Source organism: Crocodylus siamensis, chromosome 3 (assembly GCF_052110815.1).
Source record: "Crocodylus siamensis isolate JL-2025a chromosome 3, ASM5211081v1, whole genome shotgun sequence".
Classification (NCBI taxonomy): domain Eukaryota; kingdom Metazoa; phylum Chordata; order Crocodylia; family Crocodylidae; genus Crocodylus; species Crocodylus siamensis.
This window is the reverse complement of record NC_143397.1, coordinates 72,517,583-72,540,653: the sequence shown is the minus strand read 5'-3', so window position 1 is coordinate 72,540,653 and position 23,071 is coordinate 72,517,583. Positions and strand designations below refer to the sequence as shown.

Genomic DNA, 23,071 nt, shown 5'->3' with positions numbered 1-23,071 from the left:
GGTTCCCTGAAGCTGGTAAGTTGTCATAACTCTGAGATTTAGTGTACATTGAGTGGGAGCTAGTGGGGTGGGGGAACACTCCCTTATTTGTAGTCCCAGGCTCAGCACAATGACGGTGCAGATCACGGCTGTCTCAAACATACAGCCTGTCAGCTTGATCTGGCCTGCAGAAGTGGGTTACCTGGCCTATGGGCATGCTTGCAGGCTGGATCACATCACCTCTGGGGCTCCTGCAGCAGCAGTATTCATCCCTGCAACTGCTGGAGTGTCAGTTTCAGTGTGGCTCCAAAACCCAGGAAGTTAATGCAACTCATGGCACCCTCTTCTTACCTGCCACTGAAATCAGGATTTTTAGTCACCTGTGGCAATTTACGATCCACAGCAGGGAAAAGGGGTGGGCAAGCAGCAGCAGTGTTAAATCCCTGGGTTCCAGAGCCATACCAAAACAGTGCCTCCAGCATCCATGGCGTTAGTAACAACACCACAGTTTGACACTCATCCATAGCCCCACAAGGTCAAACAAGTCTGACATCCCTGGCTAAACAAGGCCTTAGTCTTTCCAATCTTAAAAAATAAAACAACTTTCAACTTCCATTACTGCCTCCCATTTTTCCTTTACCTTTCATCTAAAAGCTGGTTATACATGCCACTTACAATTCTCTTGGGTTCCCCTTCTCCAATTACATAAGACCTACTCCACTGCCTATTATGCTGATCCAAACTGTCTTGTTTCCTTGTCCTTCCCTCTCTCTTTGTATTCCTCTCATCTCTAGAAGTCTACTTTGGGACAGGAAGTGTCCTTTTGCTCAGCACCTAATAGTCCTGGTGCCCGACTAGGGCACACACACACACCAAGGTACTACAAATAATAATAAAACCTGTTAACTCTTCTCTAACATATGATACTGCTGTCAAAGTACATTTTCAAAAGTATCTCATTCCAAATGCATGTCTAATTCACTTTTCACTATAACTCTGTTTTCTATTTATTTTTCCAGGTTTGTCAAGTCTCACTAAATATATTGGTTTCAGGTTATTTTCCCCAAATACATTAGTTTGCATTTTACCAACATGAATCTCATTTTGTTATTTTGTCCATGTCTCTAAATCTCTCTATATCCCTTTGTATGATCTCTGTCCTCGCTGGTATCCATAATTCCTCTCAGTTTAACATAATCTACAAATGTCATTAGTGTGCTATCTAATTCCCCCTTCTAAATCATTAATAGAGAATAGATTGGTGGTATGACTGATTCTACTTACTATGGAATATACTATTTAAAGTCTCCCTCTAAATCTGCCATGTTGCTTTTTATTCTTTTATTTCTCTGTTCAAATGATGTGCAGATTTATGTGCATAGTGTATTTATGTGCACAAAATTACCTGGAGTCTTAAAAACAGCGGGCAGGCATAACTTGGTAGGCATGTCACAACTTGTTCGTAAATTTGTTCCAAATTTAATGTTTTATCGGGTTTTAAAGTAAAAGCAACCATTCCTGCTTTTCCTTCATGATCTGGGGGGAAAAATGTTTTGATGACGGGTACATGCTATATAAACTATAAAATCAGATTTCCCCACTGACCTCATATTTAAAAAACAAATGTAGTTCATTAACATACTGAAAATTAGTCTGAACAAATAATCAAATAGTGTGTTTTAATCAAATGAGACACCCACGTGAGATGAAATAAAAACTTTTCAAGCAACAGAAAAACCTTCCATAAAATTAGTTCCATCATGTATTCTTTCAGTCTTTCTTTTCAAATATGTATGGAGTGACATGAGTTACCACCATTATTCCTTAAGTGTACACTGTAGTTCCAGGATGCTGAATATATGATGGAAAAACCTGAATATACTCTGCTCCTTATTCTCACTTACAGTACAGTAACATCCATTTACATAATTCTTGTGAGGATGTGGAAGTAGGAATTAATCAAACTTTAAAAATGATTTAATATTAATGGATTTCGATGAATTAACACCAAATTAGGAGAGTGTAAAAAAGTCTGTGGTATAAAGAGTCAGAGTAGTATAATAGAAATTAGGCATAGATTGTTTTCAGAAAATATAATTTGTTTCTTATTATTCAATAGTTTATGAATTGAATTCATTTTTGAGGGGCTTTTCAGAAAAATTCTTCCTCCTAGCTAGTTTACTAGATTAAATTAAAGATGAAAACAAGCTTAGTTTTTGCAAGTGCTTGGTTGAATAGTGAATACATTTTTCACTTTAAGTGTGGTTAAAATTATTTTCCTCCATACCCTACTGAGATACTTTTATTTTGCTATACGGAGGTGTGGATTCTACACAATTTGCAATTTTAATAATACTTGGAGAATTAATTCAAAGCCCTGCCATCCCAAATTCATATCAAAATAAAGTGTGCATGTCTGTAAAAAAACAAAACAAAACAAAACAAACAAACAAAAACATGGTTGCGTCTCATATTACAAATATCACTGTAGAGCATTCACTGACTGATTCACAATCTACTGTTATTTCAGTTCTCCATAACAGCTTGTTAGAGAAATAGAAGTTAAATAGCTGAGCTGATGATTTTACAACTATGGAGCAGCAGCAATCACAGCTAAAGGACAAACTGAAGAAAGAACACTTGACATACCTGGGACAAGTACACCGTATACATTTGCATCCTGTATGAAGTCCAGCATACCAACAACATCAGAAACTTCTGCAGTTGAAACATTCTCCCCTTTCCACCTAAATTTGAGGACAACACACAAAATGCTACATTTATATGAAAACATAGGTATATTCTACTCTTGATGGATGCTAATAGGATTTATGTTCACCTTATTCTAGCACATCACCTCATTTGTTCCTCATTTGGAATTCAGTCCCCTTACTCCCCAAAATACTCACAAAACAAAACTTCATTTCCCAAAATACTTCTGAAAAACATTATCTGAGGGACTGTTTGTTTATAAGAAACAAAGTTAGCTATTTTGTAATGACATTTATAAAATTAGACACTAACTTACTTAGACACTTCAAAACCAGATATGAAACAAAGCAAGCAATATTATCCTGCCCCAAGAACAACAGATTTTTAATAAACAAACTTAATACGAAAATAGCAATTATACCTGAAGGTATCCCCAATTCTGTCCCAAAAATAAAGAAAGTTCTCTTGGTCTTGAACCAGCAGATCGCCTGAATTAAGATAGAGATCTCCCTTCTTAAACACATCACGGAGCAATTTCTTTTCTGTCTCTCTCTTATTTCCAGCATAACCAAAGAATGGATTCTTTGTATTCACTTTGGAAATGAGAAGACCAGCTTCACCTACACAGAAACATTGTGTTAAGTATTTATGTAATATACAGTAGAACTGCTACTAACTTACAAGGTACAGTTAATTAACTTATAGTTAATTTACTATAAAGAAATGTGTATCATAAGACACAAGAACTCCAGCATGATGTATCCATGTGTCTAACAAAAAAAAGTTCCCCCAATTTGGCACTACTTTGTACCTTGTTTAATCACATGTATAAAAAGTAAATGTAAAATGCTGACAAATCAGAGAACAATATTTTATATTAACTCTTTACATATAAAATTAATTACGGAACATGCAGAGCAATGGAAAATTAGCCTTCATTATCTTTTGGGGATATCAGCTACTATACAGTAGGATTCAGTATCCTCTCAAAATGCACTTCCTACTCCTGCTGCATACTTATTGGATGTGTAAACATGTAGAAGTCCTGTTTACAATAAGTTTCCTTTTAGGGCTCAGGAGAAAGTGACAGGACTTGAAAAAAAAAAAAAGTGTTTAAAATTTATGTTTTAGAAAAGTTGATTTTCTGGAGTACCAAGCACCCAGCATGCCCAGTGAAGGCAGAAAAGGCTGGTGGGATGTTTAGAATCAAATTAGTACTTTTCAGTTTTATGTCTGAAAATTTAAACACAAGTTATTTTCAAAAAGTACTAAGTAAGTTAAGACCAGAATAAAATGTTTGGTGCATGCAGAATGTAGGCAGGTATTAGTTTACTAACTGATTAGTGGTACATATCACAAAATTTGCACTACAGTTCCCAAACTGATTGTGTCTATGCACATTCTGGGGTTATGTACAAACACAAGCTTCAACTACAGGTTTCCATGTTTATACAAAATGTATATAACCAGTAAGGCTATATGGTCACGCTGTTCTGAGTGTACAAAAGTGGTTAAATAAAAAATACACGAGAGATTAAATTGTGATGCTTTTATGTCATATCCTCCTAAGAGGATTTTGTCCTATTTATGGTAGATTTATAGATTTAGAAACCAAAAGGGACCATTAGACCATATAGTCTGACCTGTGCATTGCTTGCTATTAACTTTTACCCACTTACACCAGTATGAAGACTAATGTGTTTTTGAAAAAAGCACACATCTTTCAGAAAGGTATGCAGTCTTGATCTGAACATATGATGAGAAAGTAAATCTATGAGTTCCTATGATAGTTTGATCCAGTGCTTAATGACCCTGACTGTTAAAAAAAGAGATGCTCAACTTTTGACTTAAATCTGTGCAGCTTCATCTTCCTGATCCTGGTTTGTAGGCTTTTCCCTACTAGATGAAACAGTTCTTTCATACATGATAAGCACTGTGAAGGTACCTGTATGTTGGAATGAGTCGCCCCTCAAATCTTCTTTTTTCTGATTAAACATATTAATTTTTGTACCTCTTCTGCACATATTCTAATTTTTCAACATGTAAAATTACTGACAGCAGAATTTGACACATCTATTTCTGAATTAAGGGACAAGATCACAGTAATACTTCAGGTCACTCTTATTTATCTAATAATCCCATTAGCCTTTTGGATATAAGGCTACACTGCTCGTCCTCTTTAAAAACTGGAGCAATATAAATATACTTCCCATTTTCTGGATTTACCTGGTATTCCAAGATTTATAAAGAAATTAATCTTGAAGGGTCAACGATCTCTTGAGCCAACGTTTTTAGGACAGTTGTGTGGAAGAAAAGTGTTTATTTCTATCAGGTACTGTCCAACATCCTCCTTAATTATTCAGGCCCTGGAAAGTATTTCACCATTTTCCAATAATAACGAGACATCACCCACTTCAACATTCCTCCCTTTTTTGGCATTATGATTAACAGCTGATGCACCAAATCCCCTTTAGAAACTAACTAGACTGAGGCTATCAAACTCAAACAAGTTGGTGGGCTGGATCTGGACCACTGGACTTTTTTTTCCCACCACAAACACCAACACTGCTGCTGTGCTGGTACCACTCAACCACCTTCACCACAACTGCCAGAGCCACAGTATCAATCACAGGCCAGGATGCCCGTTGCCAATTGCTGCACTAAGAGCAGCTCCAACAGCCACAGCAACAGGAGTTGAGCATCAGTGGCATTAAATCCTTTGCTACTGATATCAGTACAGTTGCTCTGACAAATACAAATGATGGGGTTTGAGTGGCTGTAGCATTAACTCTTTTGCTGCTAGCACCAACAGAGATGCTCTGGCAGCTATGGTTAGAAGCCCTGTGGGCCATATGTATGACTGCCCTAGACCATACGCAGAGCTAAGCCCATACATGGCATGAACAGTAAAGGAAAGAGGGAGAATAGGTTTCCATAGGTTAAAGGTCTTTGCTGCTGATGCATCTTCTACAGAGCCAGCCTTCAGCTTATAAACAGGTTTTAGATTTTCTGTGCTTTAACTATCTGCCAGACTATCATTAAATAGATTTTGTCTCTGAAGCCTCACAATGCTTAATAAATTACTCCTTTAGGTCATTCAGCCTACTGTTTTTGCTACTAGTGTTGGTATTTTATTACATGAACCCTCTTCTTAGTTATTCACATTAACAGTTAGAGACCATTCTTACCTTTCTTAACTTTCTCACACCAGCCATGCTTATTCCTAAATGGTTCATCTTTTTGAAAATCATACTTTATTAAGTCAGAAGGAGAAAAAAGCTAAAAACAGGGGAAAAAATGGGTCATCAGTTATTCAACTATATAGTGACATCTGGTGGCAGCAAATATAAGCAATGGCAATTCTAGGTACTGCATTCAAATTTTTTCTACAATCTTTTTCTGAGTGTAGAACCTAGTTTCTTTTTTTTTTTTGTAAGTATCAAGGTCTAAACCCTATTTCCTCTTCATGCCCGTAAGTAGTAGGGCTGTGCGAAGCTTTGGTAGCCAATTCGATCTGGAAGAGATACAGCCTGATTCAGGGACCGAATCTCCGAATCTAACCAGAAGACCAACTAAAAGCTCCGATTCGATTCAAAGCATCCAAATTGATTTGGAAAACCTTCAGAAAAGATTTGGCCATAAACTAAACAGGCAGCTCACAGCTGGTAAGTCTGTTGGGGTTGGGGGGGGGGGGGGGGGGAGGGGGGGATTGAGGCTGGGGCTAGGACAAGCTGCCCAGCCAGGGCAGGGGAAGCACGTTACTCAAGGAGGGGGACACGGGGGCACAGGATGCAGGTGTGGCAGCGCTGAGAGAGTGGGGGTTATGCCCTGCTGCTGCTTGCCCAGCTGGGGCAGGGTGGGGGCAGGATGCAGATGTGACAGTGCTGGGAGCAGGGGCTCTGCCCTGCTGCGGCTTGCCCAGCCGGCACAGGGTGAGGGCGGGAGGGAATGCAGGCACAGCTTGCTCCAGACGAAAGGTGGTAGCAGGGCAGAGCACTGCTGCACCCACATCCTGTGCCCCCTCCCCCCCCCCCATGGGCTGGCAAGCGGCGGCATGGCAGAGCCCCTGCTCCCAGCGCTGATGTAGACACCACAGTGCTGGGAGTGGGGGCTATGCTGTGCTACCGCCTGGAGCGAGCCACGCCTGCATCAGAATTGCCCCCCACCGTGCCGGCTAGGCCGCAGATGGGGCCGGGTAGGGCAGCCATGAGGGCTTCTCCTGCGGCTCCCCCTGCTGGGGCAGAGGCAGGTACAGCCAGAGGAGCCGTGGGAGAAGCCCCCATAGCTGTCCCACTCAGCCCCAGCCTCCCGGCACTTTAAAAAAGCCCTGCACTCACCAGATACGGCAGCAGCAACTGGGGCCTCTGAGGGCTCATGGCAAACCCCCCTGCACAGCACAGAGCAGTGGGGAATAGTATCCCCGCCTGGCGCCTGCGCAACTGCCACATGGCATGGTTGCAGCACCGATTGGCAGGGCGCTGTGCACTAGGAGCTGAGGTGGCACCACTCAGCTCCAGCATATGCCCCTAATTGTCAACAGGAAGTGGAGTATGTTCATTATTAAACTTCATTCACACTGCTGCCTAGCGTGTATCCAGTCGTGTTAAGTAATCACAGACTTTGCCATCTGGCTATCCCCGACATGGACTGTATCACAGGGCTGGAAGCAGGACAAAAGCCTTCTTGTACCCTCCCTCTTGCGTAGGCATGACTGAATTATGTAAGTGATGACAGACCAACACTAGAAACAAGAATACTACTTCTAAGTATTCAAGGTCTCATTTGTATTTACTCTAAAGTGTTAATTCTGTTGTCAAGGTTAGATGCCTAGGATCCCTATACAGTTAAGTGAAAGAATCAGGTGCCTCCAAAAGGTCAACTAGCGACTGAAGTGCTGGAAAGGGAGGCACCTATAACTAGTTCAGCACTGTCCATAACTTAAGTGTGGCTGGGGATCACAGATGGCCCCCAGACTGCACAGGCCACACACTGCAGAGATGGCCTCCAGCGTGTCAGCAGGAGAGGTAGCTGCCAGGATGTGCATGTTAAAAGCTTTAAGGCTGCCAGATGGACAGCTCTGAGCAAAACAATATAAGATGCAAGATGCATGGACATCTCTGAACTCTTGCTTTTCCTCAAGCCTCAGATGTTTAACTCAGAGGTATATCTGTCCTCTCTCGATCCAGAGTACCAGTGGGGAGGCACGTACCTGGGCCAAGATAAAACTGACGCTGAAGGTAACTGAATTCAATGTAAAAGGGCAGTACCCCAAACTCACTCTTGTATACAGCTACTGTTCAAGGCATTTTGATCACTTGACTGATTAGTGGTTAGAGAATTCTTCAGGCTAGGAAATAAGTCAGTATTGGGCACTCCTCGCTCTAAGAAGAGTCAGACCTATAAATCAATCTCTTACCTGGTCTTTAGATTAATTTAGATAAGAGTCTCCTCCTTTTAGAGCTGAGCCACAAATCAAGCAAGCAAAGCAAAAGGGAGCATAGCTCTATAAACCAGTAAAAAAAAAAGGCACTCTTTGCAAAGGAAGAATCATGGGTTCCAGGCCCTGCTGCCAGCATGCATTTTTACATTAGACCAAGGCAGGCAAAATGCAACCCCAGGCCAGATGTGGCCCACCAGGCCATTCCATCTGGCCCACAGGGCCCCTAATAAAATTTAGAAAATTTATATTTATCTGCCCCTAGCTGCCCGTCATGAAGCCCTTGACGGCTTGCCAACTCAGTAAGCGGCACTCTGCCCAAAATAATTGCCTGCATTAGACAGTCATTGCTTTAAAACAGAACTAATGGTGGTGGAAAGAACTAGGATATTCACTCTTCACGCACTCCACTCTCTCATGCTGTCTCTCTTTCTAGATCCATGAATTTTGAACTCAGCAATTTAGTGTCCCAGCTTCAACTGGAGGATTCAGGGTGCTATTGTCCAGATCAGCCTACACTTTGTTTGAGTGTTGCCTACAAGTAAATGTAGGGTACTATTCCTTATGTTTTTTCATGTCAATGGTTAGGTGTGCTTTGCAAAAACTTAGGAGAGGGGAGATTTACAGAGAACATGGTGTTTTCTAGCACTGCTCCAGATGTCATTCTAGAACTCTTCTGAACAGATACAAACCTAAGCCAAGAGGACAAGGGACCCTTTTATGTTAAAACAGAGGTACCCAAGCAGTTCTGAAGCTACTGAAATAGGATCAAATCTCGATCCCTTTTTATAATTTAGGGCCTAAATTCTACCTAAACTCCAATTAGGTGCCTGCAAGTAGGAGTTGAATTTGGCCCTAGGGCCTCTTTATACTAGCAGAGTGGTATAAAAGAGATTTTAGTATAAATGAGAACTAGAAAGAAAGTCTATGGACATATATCCTATAATGGACAATTATTTTCTTATGCTTCCAATTTGTTTAGTTTTCAACGCTTTGTTTTCCTTCAACTAAAAGTATACAAGCAATGCTTATAACCAGTCAGCTAACAAAAGGATTATTTAGCAGGCAAAATCTTGATGGGATGAAAAAGCAATTTTAAAATGTATTGTTTAAATCACCAATGTACATTTTTGCCATAATGGAAAGGGATTAGGAAAGAGAGAAACTCAATGATAGCCAAGATATCTCTTGCCCTCCCTCCCCCCCATTTAATTTGGGTAATTAGCTGTATAATGATTTTAACATAATTAAAAACCTTAGACTTCCACAAAGGGGACAATTTAGAAAGAATCAAATCTGAGGGGATTAGATGCTAGATTAGTGAATGTAGTAGCATAAGTATCACCTTTTTAATATTATGAAATTGAATGAGCCTTAGCTATGCATATTCATTGGTTCCAACAGTGTTATTATATATGTAAATTGGCTGCTATTAAGCAATATTTTACAGGAAAGAACAAAAGAAGTTTGGTTTTTTTGAAAAAAAGGTGGTTACCTACTTTTCTTGACCTAGACTGCTTTAAAAATAGTCATTTGGATTTCATTTTACCCCAAAGACTAAAATAAAGGGACTTTTTCTCTAAATCTAACCTACAGAAAACTGTAATACTATGTGCCAGGACAAGTCCTCATCCAAAATTTAGACAGTAGACATGCAAGTTGCAACTCACTGAAGTTAGATACCAAAATGTGTCTATATACAAACTGTACAGCTTTAAATAGGGAAAAACAAAATTGAAAACACCTGGACAATGCAGATTCATCATAAATCTGCAACTGCAGACCTACTTTTGTCTTAGCTCTGATATTCAGAATTATCAGAAGGGCTGAAGACATTGCTATATTAGTTTATACAATGCAATGCAAAGCATCACCCATCTAATTTCACTATATTTCATTCCCCCATAGTATGTTATAAAGATACTTGGGAGTGGAAAACATTTTTATTTTTAACTGCACCTTTCAACTAGCTAAATTTGCAAGCACATCTCTCCCCCCCCCCCCCATTACAACTTTATACTGTTTGTTTTTTAAACAAGTTTATTTAAAATAAGTGTTAAAACAGTTTGGAATTATTGTATTTTAAACTGACAGTGAACAGGTATAAAATATCAGCTACCACTTTTGATTTACTAATCATTTATTTTAGAGGTGATCTATTTCTGAATTCTTAGGAAAAATCTCAGTTTGTAATGCACACAGGGGTGTAAAATACCCTTGATGGCGCAGCACAAGCAGCAATGTGATCTCCCCACTTTCCCTGCTACCTCAGACCCATGGTGGGGGGTCTGTGACAGCAGACAAAATGGGGTATTGCCTGCCCAGCCAGCCGCATAGGGTGGCTGAGTGGGGGAAGCATCACAAGGTAATAGACATCTGATGCAATAATGTGGTAAGTCTGTTACTACCTTTTGTTGCACCACTGATTTTCCTGTCATGTGGCACAACAAAGGGTAAGGACATCTTTTTGTCCAGTAATTTTTTTTAAGGCAGCACAAACGAGACAGACAACATCTGGTGACAGACACCCTTGGTTAAAGTTGTTTGTGGGCTCATGCTCTCTGGTTAAACACTGTTCTAATCACTAGGCAATGTAAACAGAACCAAACCATTTAAAAAGAAAAAAGAAAAACCAAGTCTAGGCTGACCTAGGAAATAGTAAGATATCTTGCAATATATTCTTATACACTGCAATAAGATATTAGTTCAAAGCTATGTGAATAACTCAGTGGTAAGAGAGCAACAGCAATACTAATTTTCAGATGTTGTTTTAATCTTTTCTCATTAATCAGCCCACAATCATAAGAGATCCCTGTAATACTGCTTGGATTAACAAACTATCACTGTTATTACCACACAAATTTCTAGGGATTATAGTGCCCAACAAGAAATACTTGCTTGACCTGAAGTTACTTCCATGTTAAGAAGTATCTTCAGTTTTAAGACTGTAAAGTAAATCGGTTCTGCTTTGCCAAATGAAAAAGGAAAACATTTCAACAATTTATGCTAAATTATTTCTTATTCATTGCTACTGTCCAATTTTCCATCAGACTATAATGTTAAATTATTTGTTTAGCACCTGATTCTGCCAGATGCCAATGACTGTCACTGTCATAGTGACCAATACTTCATTCTACAAAACAAATACTCCCACTAATTTCCACAAGGATAACCACAGAGTAAAATTTCACACCCCCAAAGTCTGAAAGAAAAATACACACCTTTAAAATGTCAGTATTTAAAACACTGCCAAAACTTAAGGCCATAATCAAAATCTGAATATTAATTTTATATGCTGCTTTTTAAGGGGTGTATTGGTAGAGGGCATTTTTAGTCTACATTATTAACAGGGATCCAGATTTTCCATTTCCCATGGGGAAACAAAAACAACAACAAAGATTTTCTCTTTTAAAAGAGAAAATCATGGGAAACTGTGGGTTTCCCCTTGCAGCCTTTCAACATGCAAAGAGCTGCTTGGCGCTGGAGGCAGCAAGGGGAAGGTGACTGGAGGCAGGGGGTACTACATGTGTACACACACAAGTATATAGCCAGGCAAGGGGTGGGAGTAGTCCTCACAGCTGGATACAGGTAAGTCTATGCAGGTTTTGGGAATTTTGGATTTCTTAATAGAGAAAACCAGGTAATTAAATAGAGAAAACCTGATAATTAAACTTGACATCTCATGAGTTCCCTTTCCTCACTTTCCTTTGACATTTCCTCTCTTGTAGCATGGGGTACAATATACAGTGCCTTACTAATATATTTGACTAATATTAAAGACAGCCTAATAGATAACTCCTTCTCTGCATTATAATATATATGAGGAAGATCTGAATATTTCTTAATACATGGAGTACTGTTATCTATGGTGTTTGTCCACTAGATATCCCTACTGATGGATTTGTTTATGTATATCAACAGGACTTTTTTATACCAAAATATATACATCAGAGCATTAGTTTCCATTCTGTATCTTGCATTTAGTGGGCCTCTGGTTGCCTGGAACACTGCAACAATAGTCGCCCTTTTTCACCACAATTTTAAGTATTATGAAGTAGGAGTATCACTGTCACAGCCAATTAACTTATTTTGTCTTTGTGGACTTTTTGGGTAGGGGTTGGATGTACAAATCACATGCCTGGTATTCTGCCTTTGACATTACCTATGAAATACAGCGTGGAACATTAATCACACATTCGTTTTTTCACCCCTTCCTTATTTAGTGGCAGATGATATCGGCTCATGGAATGATGAAAATGAATCATCTTGCTAATTTAGCAGCTACTGGGTCTATATTTAACCTTCAGATACTATGCTACATTTATCACATCAATGCAAAGAAATATAGGAAAAGACAGTGAACTGTAAAGGTCTGTATGCAGTCTCTGATAGCAGTAAGTACTAGCTGTGGAAGACTAAATATGCTGCAGAGGACAACTTGGGGATCACCTGTCTACAAGACAAATGTATTCATATTCTTCTCACCCTTCCCACAAAATGCATAAATTTATGCACTGAACCTATCTAATATAAAAACTTTGGATGTTCTTATTATCCATACTTATCCAGCTTTTTACATTAATTTAATTTCTTATTCCAATTATACTATTGTGTTGGATAAAAAAAAAAGTACAGCCCCATTCATATTTTCCCATCCAAAGCTGCCAACACAGAATCGTAGAATCAGAAAACTGGAGTTGGAAGGGACCTTAGGGGTCATCTAGTCCAACTCCCTGCTCAAAGCAGAATCATCCCCAACTATCTTATTCCAGCCAAGACTTTGTCTGGCTAGGTCTTAAAAACCTCCAAGGATGGATATCCCACAACCTCTGAGTAACCTGTTGCAGTGCTTTTCCTACCTTCCTGGTGCGAAAGTTTTTCCTGATACCTAACCTAAACTTCCCTTGCTGCAACTTGAGCCCATTGCTCCTTGTTCTGTTATCTCCCACCACTGAGAACAGTCTGGCTTCATCCTCTTTGGAACCCCCACTCAGGTAGCTGAAGATTGCTATTAAATCTCCTCTCAGTCTCCCCTTCTCCAGACTAAGCAAAATCAAACTGCATAGTCACTGGTGTGCAAAACCATGATAGCTACAACCATTTTAGAAAATATTTCTTAAGCAGGGCTGTGCGAAGCTTTGGTCATCGATTCAGTTTGGTGGAGATTCGGCCCAATTCGATGGCCGAATCTCTGAATCCCAATTGAATCAGAGGACATTTAATCTCTCCGAATTGAATCAGAACCCTCTGAATAGATTCAGAGAGATTCAAACAGACACAGCTTTAAATGTTTTTTCTACATACCTCTAGGTAGCAGGGGTCCCACAGGAGCATGGGGGGCTCCCCAGTGTGCTCGGCACCAGACCTGGAAGTGGACCAGAAGCACTTCCCCATTTCCCCCTGGCTCAGCAACTGGTGCCTTCTGGGTCTCGGAGGGCACCTTGGGTCCCCCTGTGGCCGATCGTCGAGCTAGGGGGACATGGGAAGGGAGGCCCCCTGCATGCTCCCTGGCAGACCCATAAGTACTTCTGGTCCACTTCCCGATTCACTGCCGAGCATGTGGAGGGCCCCCCTGAACTCCTGTGGGATGCTCCATGTGCCCCAGCATCGCAGCCATCACGAGCTGCACCTGCTACTCAAGGTATGTAGAAAAACTTTTAAAACTGTGTCTACGTCTGAATTACTGATTCTCTGAATCAGCACTGAATCTTCAAATTCAGCCTAACTGAATTGGGGACAGTGATCCAAATCAATTAATCGAATCACTGTCCCCGATTCGGGCCAAATCTGAATCAAATACGGCCTGCTTCACACACCCCTATTATAGATTCATAGAAGTAGGATTGCAAGGGACCTTGTAGATCATCAGGTCAGACCCTCTGCGCTGGGCAGGAGAGAAAACCGGGCTCAAATGACCCCAGCCAAGTAGACGTCAAGCCTCCTCTTAAAGACCCCCAGGGTAGAAGCCATCACCACTTCCCTTGGAAGCTGGTTCCAGATCCTAGCCGCCCTATGAAGTAGTGCCTTTGGATGTCTAGTCTAAACCTACTCTAACAACTTGTGGCTGTTATTCCTTGTTACCCCGGCGGGGCGCTTGGGGAAACAAGGTCTCTCTCAAACCCTGCTGGTCCCCCCTAATGAGTTTATAGACAGCCACCAGGGCCCCCCCTCAGCCTTCTCTTGCAAAGAACAGATTAAGGTCCCATAGCCCCTCTTCGTAGGGTCTGCCCTGCTGTCCCCGGATCATGCAGTGGCCCTCCTCTGGACCTTCTCAGTGCTGTCCACATCCCTCCTGAAGTGCAGCACCCAGAACTGAACACCGTACTCCAGCTGTGGCTTGACCAGTGTTACAGAGGGGGAGGATCACCTCCTTGGCCCTGCTTGAGATGCACAACAAAGTACGGTTAGCCCATGTTCAACTTGGAGTCAATAATGACTTCAAGATCTTTCTGCCACTGTGCTCTGGAGAAGGGAGGTTCCCAGCTTGTAAGTGTGCTGCTGGTTCCTACTGCCCCAAGTGCAGCACCCTGCACTTGTCAGTATGGAAACCCATCCTATTTTCATTAGCCCACCCCTGTAACCTGTCCAGGTCCTGCTGTAATTTGTCCTTCCCTACTAGCGTGCCCACCTCACCCCAAATCGTGGTATCATCAGCAAATTTAAACTTTTCACCCCATCATCCAAGTCACTAATAAAGAAATTGAACAGTGTGGGCCCAAGGACCCTGGGGGACTCCACTGCCCACTTCTCTCCAAGTCGCAAAAAAGACACATCCACCAGTACCCTCTGAGTACAACCCTTCAGCCAATTTGCAATCCATCTGACTGTGTAGGCATCAATGTCACAGCTTTTTAATGAGAATGGGGTGGGAGACCGTGTCAAAGGCCTTGCTGAAGTCCAGAAAGACCACAGCCACTGCGATACCTGCATCCAATGCTTTTGTGACCCGATCGTAGAAGGCAATCAGGTTGATCTGACTGGACCTGCCCCGAATGAAACCGTGTTGGTTGCCCATCACAGCTGTGCTCCTTGATAATCTTCTCAAAAGAGCTTCCCCAGGATTGAAGTAAGACTAATGGGCCTATAGTTGCCTGGGTCCTCCTTCTTCCTTTTTTAAAGATGGGGACCACTTCGGCTTTCTTCCAGTCATCCGGCACCTGGCCAGAGCACCATGAGTGCTCGTAAAGCTGTGCCGGGGCCCTGCAATAACCCCTGCCAATTCCCTCAACACCCTGGCTACACTACCACTGTAGAACTTGGATGGACAGTTCATACTGCAAACTATTCTGAGTGAGCATCTCCACTGGCCAATCCTTTTTCTTTCTGTTGTTGTGAACTAGGCTCAGTGACAATGAAAAGGCAAGAGAGTGAGACAAATAAAAGAGAGTCTCCAGAAGTTAGAGGTTATGAAAGAAAACCTTACATGTGGTGGGAGTAAGACAAGAAAACTGGAGCAAATGTTTACTTTACATTTGTTTTCTTTTTCCTTTCTCAGCTCCTCTCTCCTTTTAATCCTACTTTAGGAAACTGGACCTCTCTCTTCTCATGCCTCCCACACCCATGGTTGAAGGGCTAAGGTTTTAAAGAGCAGAGATATCATGTGTATTTCTAATTCCTTTAGTTAGATTTTAAGTACAACATCAATAAAAAAAATAAGCTTAGGGCAGTCTGCACCCACCAGCAAAGCTGGAATAGCAAAAATGTTAAACTTGATAACAATAAAGATTCCAAGAAGCCTCTTGTACAGCCCATTCAAATACATTATTTCTCAAACCATTTTCAGCCCCACACAGGTTCTCCATCCTACAGAATTTGTATGCCAGACAGATATGGATGCTTTTCAAATGCAGAGCTGCTTTGCTGTCCTGTTCCAGATGCATCAACCAATGCAAAATGAAACAAGTGCATCATCTACATTTTGAAATACAGTTTGGACCAGTCAATGGTATGTGAAATATTTTTAAACAAAAGATCCACTATCCAAAGATCCACTGGCCAAGAGTATTATGATACACATATTATTCATGTCAAATCAGTACAGCTACAGTACAGTCAGAAACCCACAAAACAAAGGAGCAGTCCATTCCAAACACTGACCCAAAATTTAAATATTTCTGTAAATCTCTGAGACTAATACAAAACTGATACCTATCTTTTGTAACATTCATTCCCTTCTACCTGTTCTCCTGGTAAAATCCCATTCAGATGGCTGCATTTTTTTGGTAAATGAAACAGTAACTTGTGCTAAGAGTAGAAATAATAAGCATTGTGTTAAATAATGCTTAAGAGAGAACCATATACAATACCAATAGTTGCTAGGTACTGTATCAAACAATAGTAGAGATGCAGTAGCGTATTACCTAAAAAGAGAACAGTTTGCTATACAATACCAAGTTACAGGTTAGTAAGGGTGGGGGGGGGAAAAAAAAAAAAGTTTGTTTTGCCGTAATGGAAACTGAGATGACCAAAGTTCAGATAATCAAGTATGTAGCGTACTCTGTACTGTTCCAGTAGAAAGAACTTTCTCAGAGAGACATGTGGGTAGGTGGGTGATGACAACAAGAAGTATGGTGTTTTGGACTGGATAGTCTCACTTGTGAAAAAACCTCAGGAAAAAAAAAAAGTTCTGGAAGAGCAAGTATGTGCAAGTTTCTTTGAAGGGCTCCCTCCAAATCTTTCTCTTGAGACATACAGAAAGTTCATTTATCATATGAAATGGGGCACAGTGCCAACCCACAAACCTGGGAAATATCTAGGAATTCATGTCAGGCCAGATCCATCAAAACATATCCCATGTCTTTGCAGTCTTCACCCTTCCCTCAGACTTGCTAAAAGCACTCCCACTGACTTCAGCCCTTATCTCTTCCGATTTAGTTACCAAACTGGAAATCACATTTACCCCCTAACTCCCTCCAAAATAAAACAGATGTAATAATTTACCTTATGAAAAAAATTAGTACGTCCTATAGCTCCAATTTTCCCTGCATGGTTCAGAAAAGAGATGTTTCCTTCAGTAGTACCATAAAATTCACATATCTTGATATTACCAAACCGGTCTAAAAATTCTCTCCACACATCACTTCTTATTCCATTTCCAATCGCCAGGCGAACTTTGTGATCTTTTTCTCCTTCTTTCTATTAAGAGAAAACAAATGAAGATTCTCAAGAACATATTATGATGGAAAATTTGGTTGCTGCATACCATCTGGAAAAAAAAAAAAAAAAAAGTGTACGAACTTCTAAAAGAAAGAAACCAAGACCTTGTCTACACTGGCTGGCATCTGTTAGAAGTCTAGCTGCCAAAGTCTCATCATTATAGGCCTACAAGAATTCTTATAGGAACTGCACAACTATTTTATCAGCTGTGTTTGCAGGATATGAAGTGCATCATAGCAGGTGCAAGATGTTGAAGTGGCTGGGGCATCCAAAAGAAGACATGGACATTTCTACACATGCCTTATGCTACCATTTTGGTGGTGGCAGAGGCCTACTTTCAGTAAGGGTGATTCCATTATTCTTCCAGGAGGGAAAAAAAGGGTTCTGCATCTGCATAGGAGCTGTGAATGCAGGTTTCTCACAGTTTTGCAGAGAAAACTCAAGCTCTGCCAGCAAAACTATGTAGCGTGTCTGGTGTCCCCCAGTTCTAATTAGAAACTAAAGCAAACTTATGAGACATATCTAGCATATAGCTGGGCTGTTACAAATGTTGCACTATATATGAATATCGAAATATGGATAATTTGATAAGAACACGTAAATAATGTCTTAATAGAATCAACTAATACTTTTTCTTCCCTCTAGATCAGTTTTAAAACAAAAATAGAAGTCATGTTTTTTCTTACAGTGAAGAATGGAAAGAGACAGGAACGGTTTCTTTCAGAGATTTGCATTTAAAAAGGATAACAGTTTCCATCCTGTCCTCATAAACTGGTTATAAATTAAGCGACCAAGATTTCACATAGTTCCTGCTTATATGCATTCCTGCCCTAACTAAAGCACCTGACCCATCTGTTAAACAAATTTTCACTATTTCCTTTGTTGCTATGTTGACTATATATCTCTTCTTACATTATGTACTGCAACTTTTGTAGACTTTGCTATCAAAAAGAAATACTGTAAGACAAGGCAGTCCCTGCCCCCAGTCAACATGGGGGAAAGAGCCCCTTGTCTTACATTTGCATTCAAGGAAACCACATTAAATACACTGTTCATCTCTGAACTTCTGCTAAAAGCAGCATATGTTCAGTAATGGAAACCAACTATGAAGCTGATTAAACACAGCCAGCAATCAGCATGACTGTAAACACGATGCACATGGGGCAAACATGCTTTTTTTTTTTTTTTTTTTCTGGCTTGAGATCAAATTAGTTCCAAATTCCAAATAGACTAAGCTAATTGTTCAAGTCCAATTATTCAAGTCTGTGTGGCCATACCACCAAGCAAGTCTTCTCCCTCACAAATCCATCAGTATGGGACTTTGGATACTTCCCAAATCCATGGCAAGCATCTTATGTGCAGGTCCCAAACCCAGAGGCATTGAAGTTTAGATTCCCCCTAGCCATGTTTGCTCCTAGCCAAAAGGCCAAACAAAACAGGAAGCTGGGGGGAAAGTGCAAATGCAGTCCCCCACTATCACATTTGGGAAACAGGCCTCACCTTGGGAAAGCCTGTTGATCATGGCATCTCCCCTGCTAGGCAAACATGTTAATGAGAACCTTTTCATGTCCTTGTAACAAGACATGTAACAGAATTTGCAGATTTGTTGGAATCTGACAGGCCGTGCTGTGTGCGTTTCTACTATGTCTTCAAACTTGCAACCCATAGGCCATCAAGTGTGTCCAGCAACTTTAAGGACAATTTTTCGTGTCCCAAGCCAAATCAATTCCAAATCCGTGAGTCATTCAAGAACCACGTGTGGCCCTACTACCAGCAAGCATCCTCTATCGCTGCCTGGGGCTTCAGATGCTTCCAAATCCTTTGGCCAGCATCCTATACACAGGCCCAAGCCTGGAGGCTTGGGGTTTGGATGCCCTCAAGTTTTACTTGCCCTCAATTGCATGCCTGCAGGAACAAGCTAGGAAGAAATCTCCTATTTCCATAAAGCCAGCATATAGCAGAGATCTTTCCACTGGAAGTGAAAACAGAAGGTTAACTATGTATTACTTTAGCCAGCGTAATACCCGCTGCCCAGAAAGTGGTTTTTTCCTATAACTAAGAAAACCACTTTCTAGATCACAGTGTCTCCCCTGCCAGATGTCCAGCACCTTAGCACAACCCATCTGAATAAAATGTCTATTGACCCCCGTGCCCACCCCTAGCCCTGACTCTTCTTAAGTCACTGTGAGCCACTACACTTGCATACATTTCAAATTAGTCTTCATTCCCACAGCTGTGCTGTGCCTTCCTTTCCCATTTCCAATGATCCCTGTAGGTTTACCAGCCTTAAATGTCTGGCAAACATCATCAAACAGGGTCCCAAATGGTTCACCCAGAATCCCTCTGTCAGCCCCTCTCAGCCTGGTGCTGATTAGTGTAGGAGTGTGGTATCTGGGATACACACACCCATACTGAACAGTGCTAAGCTGTGGAGTCACCATGAAATGCTGGTGACTGGTGAACCCTAGCCCAATGAACTATATGGTAAATCATGAACAATTTGGCTCTTGGCTCTGGACTAATATCATACATAATTTGTATTCTCTCTATAGGTACAAAAGTGCTGCTTAAACGTGTGTTTATGGAGTACCTGTACTAAAACTTGTATCAGTTTCAAAAAAAGATAAAGTGTATCAATGTTGCATGAACTAAGTCTATGGATACTATATGCAAATTGCTACAGCCTTGTTTATTTCAAGGTCAGTGTTTTAAATTTTTTCTCCCTTCCATATCCTCAGGGAGAACACGGTCCGACTATAATGGGGAAGGGGTTGCAGGAAAAAGTTAACTGGGGCAGGACAGACCTGACCCCCCAGATTTAATCTCCATGCTGTATCAGTGGGAAGTTGACAAATTCAAGACAAGCCTCCAATAATTAGATTTGATACCTGGAAAATTATATCACACTTACAAATTTCCCATGTATAGAATTTAATTATTGGGGGGGGGCTGTCTTATAAATCAGGACCATTCTATATTAGAGTAAATATGGTCATTCTTAGATAGTGGAGAGGCTCCTGTTTTCCACCTTTAAATGTCTTATGGTGACATGACAGAAACTGCTTCATATTAAGATCTACATCCTACCAGGGTAAGAAGTACCTTCATTTTGCAAATTCTACAGTTGAGCTCAGTATCACTGTTTATGTCAATACTTGTATTAAAAAACCAACAAGTAAGGGTTATAGTTATTATTTTTCTAACATTTTTTTAAATGACAATTACCTGATCAGTTCTACCACTTTGCTCAATGGCTTGCCTTGACAAGGTTATACAGAACTGTGCAGGTCAAGGACACAGGTTCAGCTGGGTTAATATGCTGTGCAGGACAGGGGCAGGCAATTATTTCAGACAGAGGGCCGCTTGCTCAGCCATTGAGGGCCGTATAACAGGCAGCCAGATGCAGGTAAATATTAATTTTCTGAATTTTTTAGGGGCCTCGTGGGCCAGATAGAATGGCTTGGTAGGCCATATCCAGCCCACGGGCTGCATTTTGCCCACCCCTGTCCTAGAAGTAAGATGGTCAGGATGTGCAGAAATGTAACACTTAGCTTTTTCTAAATACACTTTAAACCCCAAGGGCATTTATACACATACTCTGGGAGGCAGTGGGGGGAGGAGCTTTAAAGTGCTCCAAGAGCCGCTTTAATTAAAGGGCCTGGAGCGATATGTGTATCAGCATCCCTGCGCTGATATATGGCATGCGGGTGCTTCAACTAAAGCTTGCTGAATGAGCTTTATTTAAAGCACCTCCACTGCTATTTTTCAGCATGGGAACACTGACGCGCATGACACTGGAGTCTGCTGGAGTGCACCAATTCCATGTTGCAGCAGACTTGATTAATTGTGTCTAGGCACCCTAAGAGTTTAGAAGTATAGACCACTTTAGATGGGTTTAAGCTTCCTGGAATATTTCAAAAGCACACTGTGAAAAATCAAGTGCTAATTTTAAACATTTTAGAAGGGTAGCAGCTGGTACATTTTAATTGTGTGTGAACGAGCTGAGAAGAGTCAAATACAGCAAACTGGCTCCAGCTTTAACATTCCTCCATCCAGGAGGAAAGCTGGAACTAGTTTGCTGCATTTGAATAGTTCTCAGCTCATTCACACACAACAATTAGAATTTACCAGCTGCTGTACTTTTCCAACATTCCCCTTGCTGAAAGGCTCCAACACCTGCAGATTACTTAATTTTCTTTTCTGTTGCAAAAAAACAAGTAGCCACCTACTAAAAAAAAAAAGACAGTTTAAAATACTTTAGAAACCATCTAAAATATCTGTTTAACTCAAATGCTGAGGTCTTACATTTTATAGCAAACTAACTTTTCAAGTACTTTATTTTGAATGTACACTAAACTGAAAACTAGAAAGAACTTATATGAAAAGTACATTACAGTTCATTTCATTCTGATGAACTTGATAACCCAATTTAGCAAAACAACCAACCAACCATGACCAGCAACTTTGTGCATGTAAATTATTGCAGATTATACTGCAATAGTTGTTGAATTTTTTTTCGAAATTATGATAAAGATCCTAGGCAGACAATTATTTTATTGTTGTAGTTGACTCTCATGGATGAAAAACAACTTATTTTAGTAAATTAGAATACGAAAATTATGTAATATCTAGAAACTGATTAACATGCAATTTAAAATGCATTTCTGGATTAACTTATTTAAATCTTAGTTTTTCCACCAGTCCCATGGGACGCCCCTACCCACTGTGGATCAGGGAGGCCCAGGTGAGGGAGATTTCTTGCCCTCCATCGAAGCTGACCTTGTGAAGGAACACTTTGACAGGCTGGATACCTTCAAGTCAGCCAGCCCTGACGGTTTACACCCAAGGGTACTCAAGGAGCTGGCAAGCATCATAGCTCAGCCTCTGGCATGGATCTTTGAGAACTCCTGGTGCTCTGGAGAAGCGTCCAAAGATTGGAAGAAGGCCAGTGTTGTGCCAATAAAGGGAGGAAAGTGGATCCAGCAAACTACAGGCCTATCAGCCTGACTTCTATCCCGGGGAAGGTCTTGGAAAAGATTATCAAAGAGGCCATCCTTAACAGACTAGCTGATGGCAATATCCTGAGGGATACCCAGTATGGGTTTGTTGTGGGTAGGTCTTGCCTGACCAATCTCATTTCCTTTTATGACCAGGTGACCTATCACCTGGACAATGGGGAAGAGATTGATGTTGTATACCTCAACTTTAAAAAAGCCTTCAATCTGGTATCCCATGATCACCTCTTGGTGAAACTGGCTAACTGTGGCCTTGATGTCACCACAATCTGCTGGCTGGGGAACTGGCTCCATGGCAGGACCCAGAGGGTGGTGGTTGACAGGAGCCAGTCATCTTGGTGTGCTGTGACCAGTGGGATCCCACAAGGCTCTCTCCTAGGGCCTATACTGTTTAGCATCTTCATTAATGATGTGAACATTGGTATCAGAAGCGGACTGGCCAAGTTCGCTGATGACACCAAACTCTGGAGTAAAGCATCCACACCTGAGGACAGGAGGGGGATGATCCAGGCGGATCTGGACACACTCATAAAATGGGCAGATGAGAACCTGATGGTGTTTAACACTGAAAAATACAAGGTACCCCACCTTGGGAGGAAAAACCTGCACCATGCTTATAGGCTCGGTAGTGCTACGCTGGTTAGCACTACAGATGAAAGGGACTTGGGGGTCATGGTTGACCACAAGATGTACATGAGCCTTCATGAGCTGCGATGCTGCAGCTAGTAAAAAGCGAGCAAAATGCTGGCTTGCATCCATAGATGCTTCTCAA

The 23,071-nt window shown here is 41.1% G+C and overlaps 1 protein-coding gene across 3 annotated transcripts in view; it reads right to left on the bottom strand.

Moving 5' to 3' along the window:
* Positions 1–23,071, bottom strand: part of LOC149868398 (long-chain fatty acid transport protein 6-like) — a 45,287-nt gene that overhangs the window by 2,989 nt on the left and 19,227 nt on the right. For all 3 annotated transcript variants that reach the window (XM_090038503.1, XM_090038501.1, XM_090038500.1), the window contains exons 6-10: positions 17,069–17,263; positions 5,880–5,970; positions 3,113–3,311; positions 2,629–2,726; positions 1,385–1,515 (exon numbers count right to left, since the gene is read on the bottom strand). In XM_090038503.1, the coding sequence (XP_089894629.1) occupies positions 1,385–1,515; positions 2,629–2,726; positions 3,113–3,311; positions 5,880–5,970; positions 17,069–17,263 (714 nt within the window). The remainder of the gene's footprint in view (positions 1–1,384; positions 1,516–2,628; positions 2,727–3,112; positions 3,312–5,879; positions 5,971–17,068; positions 17,264–23,071) is intronic.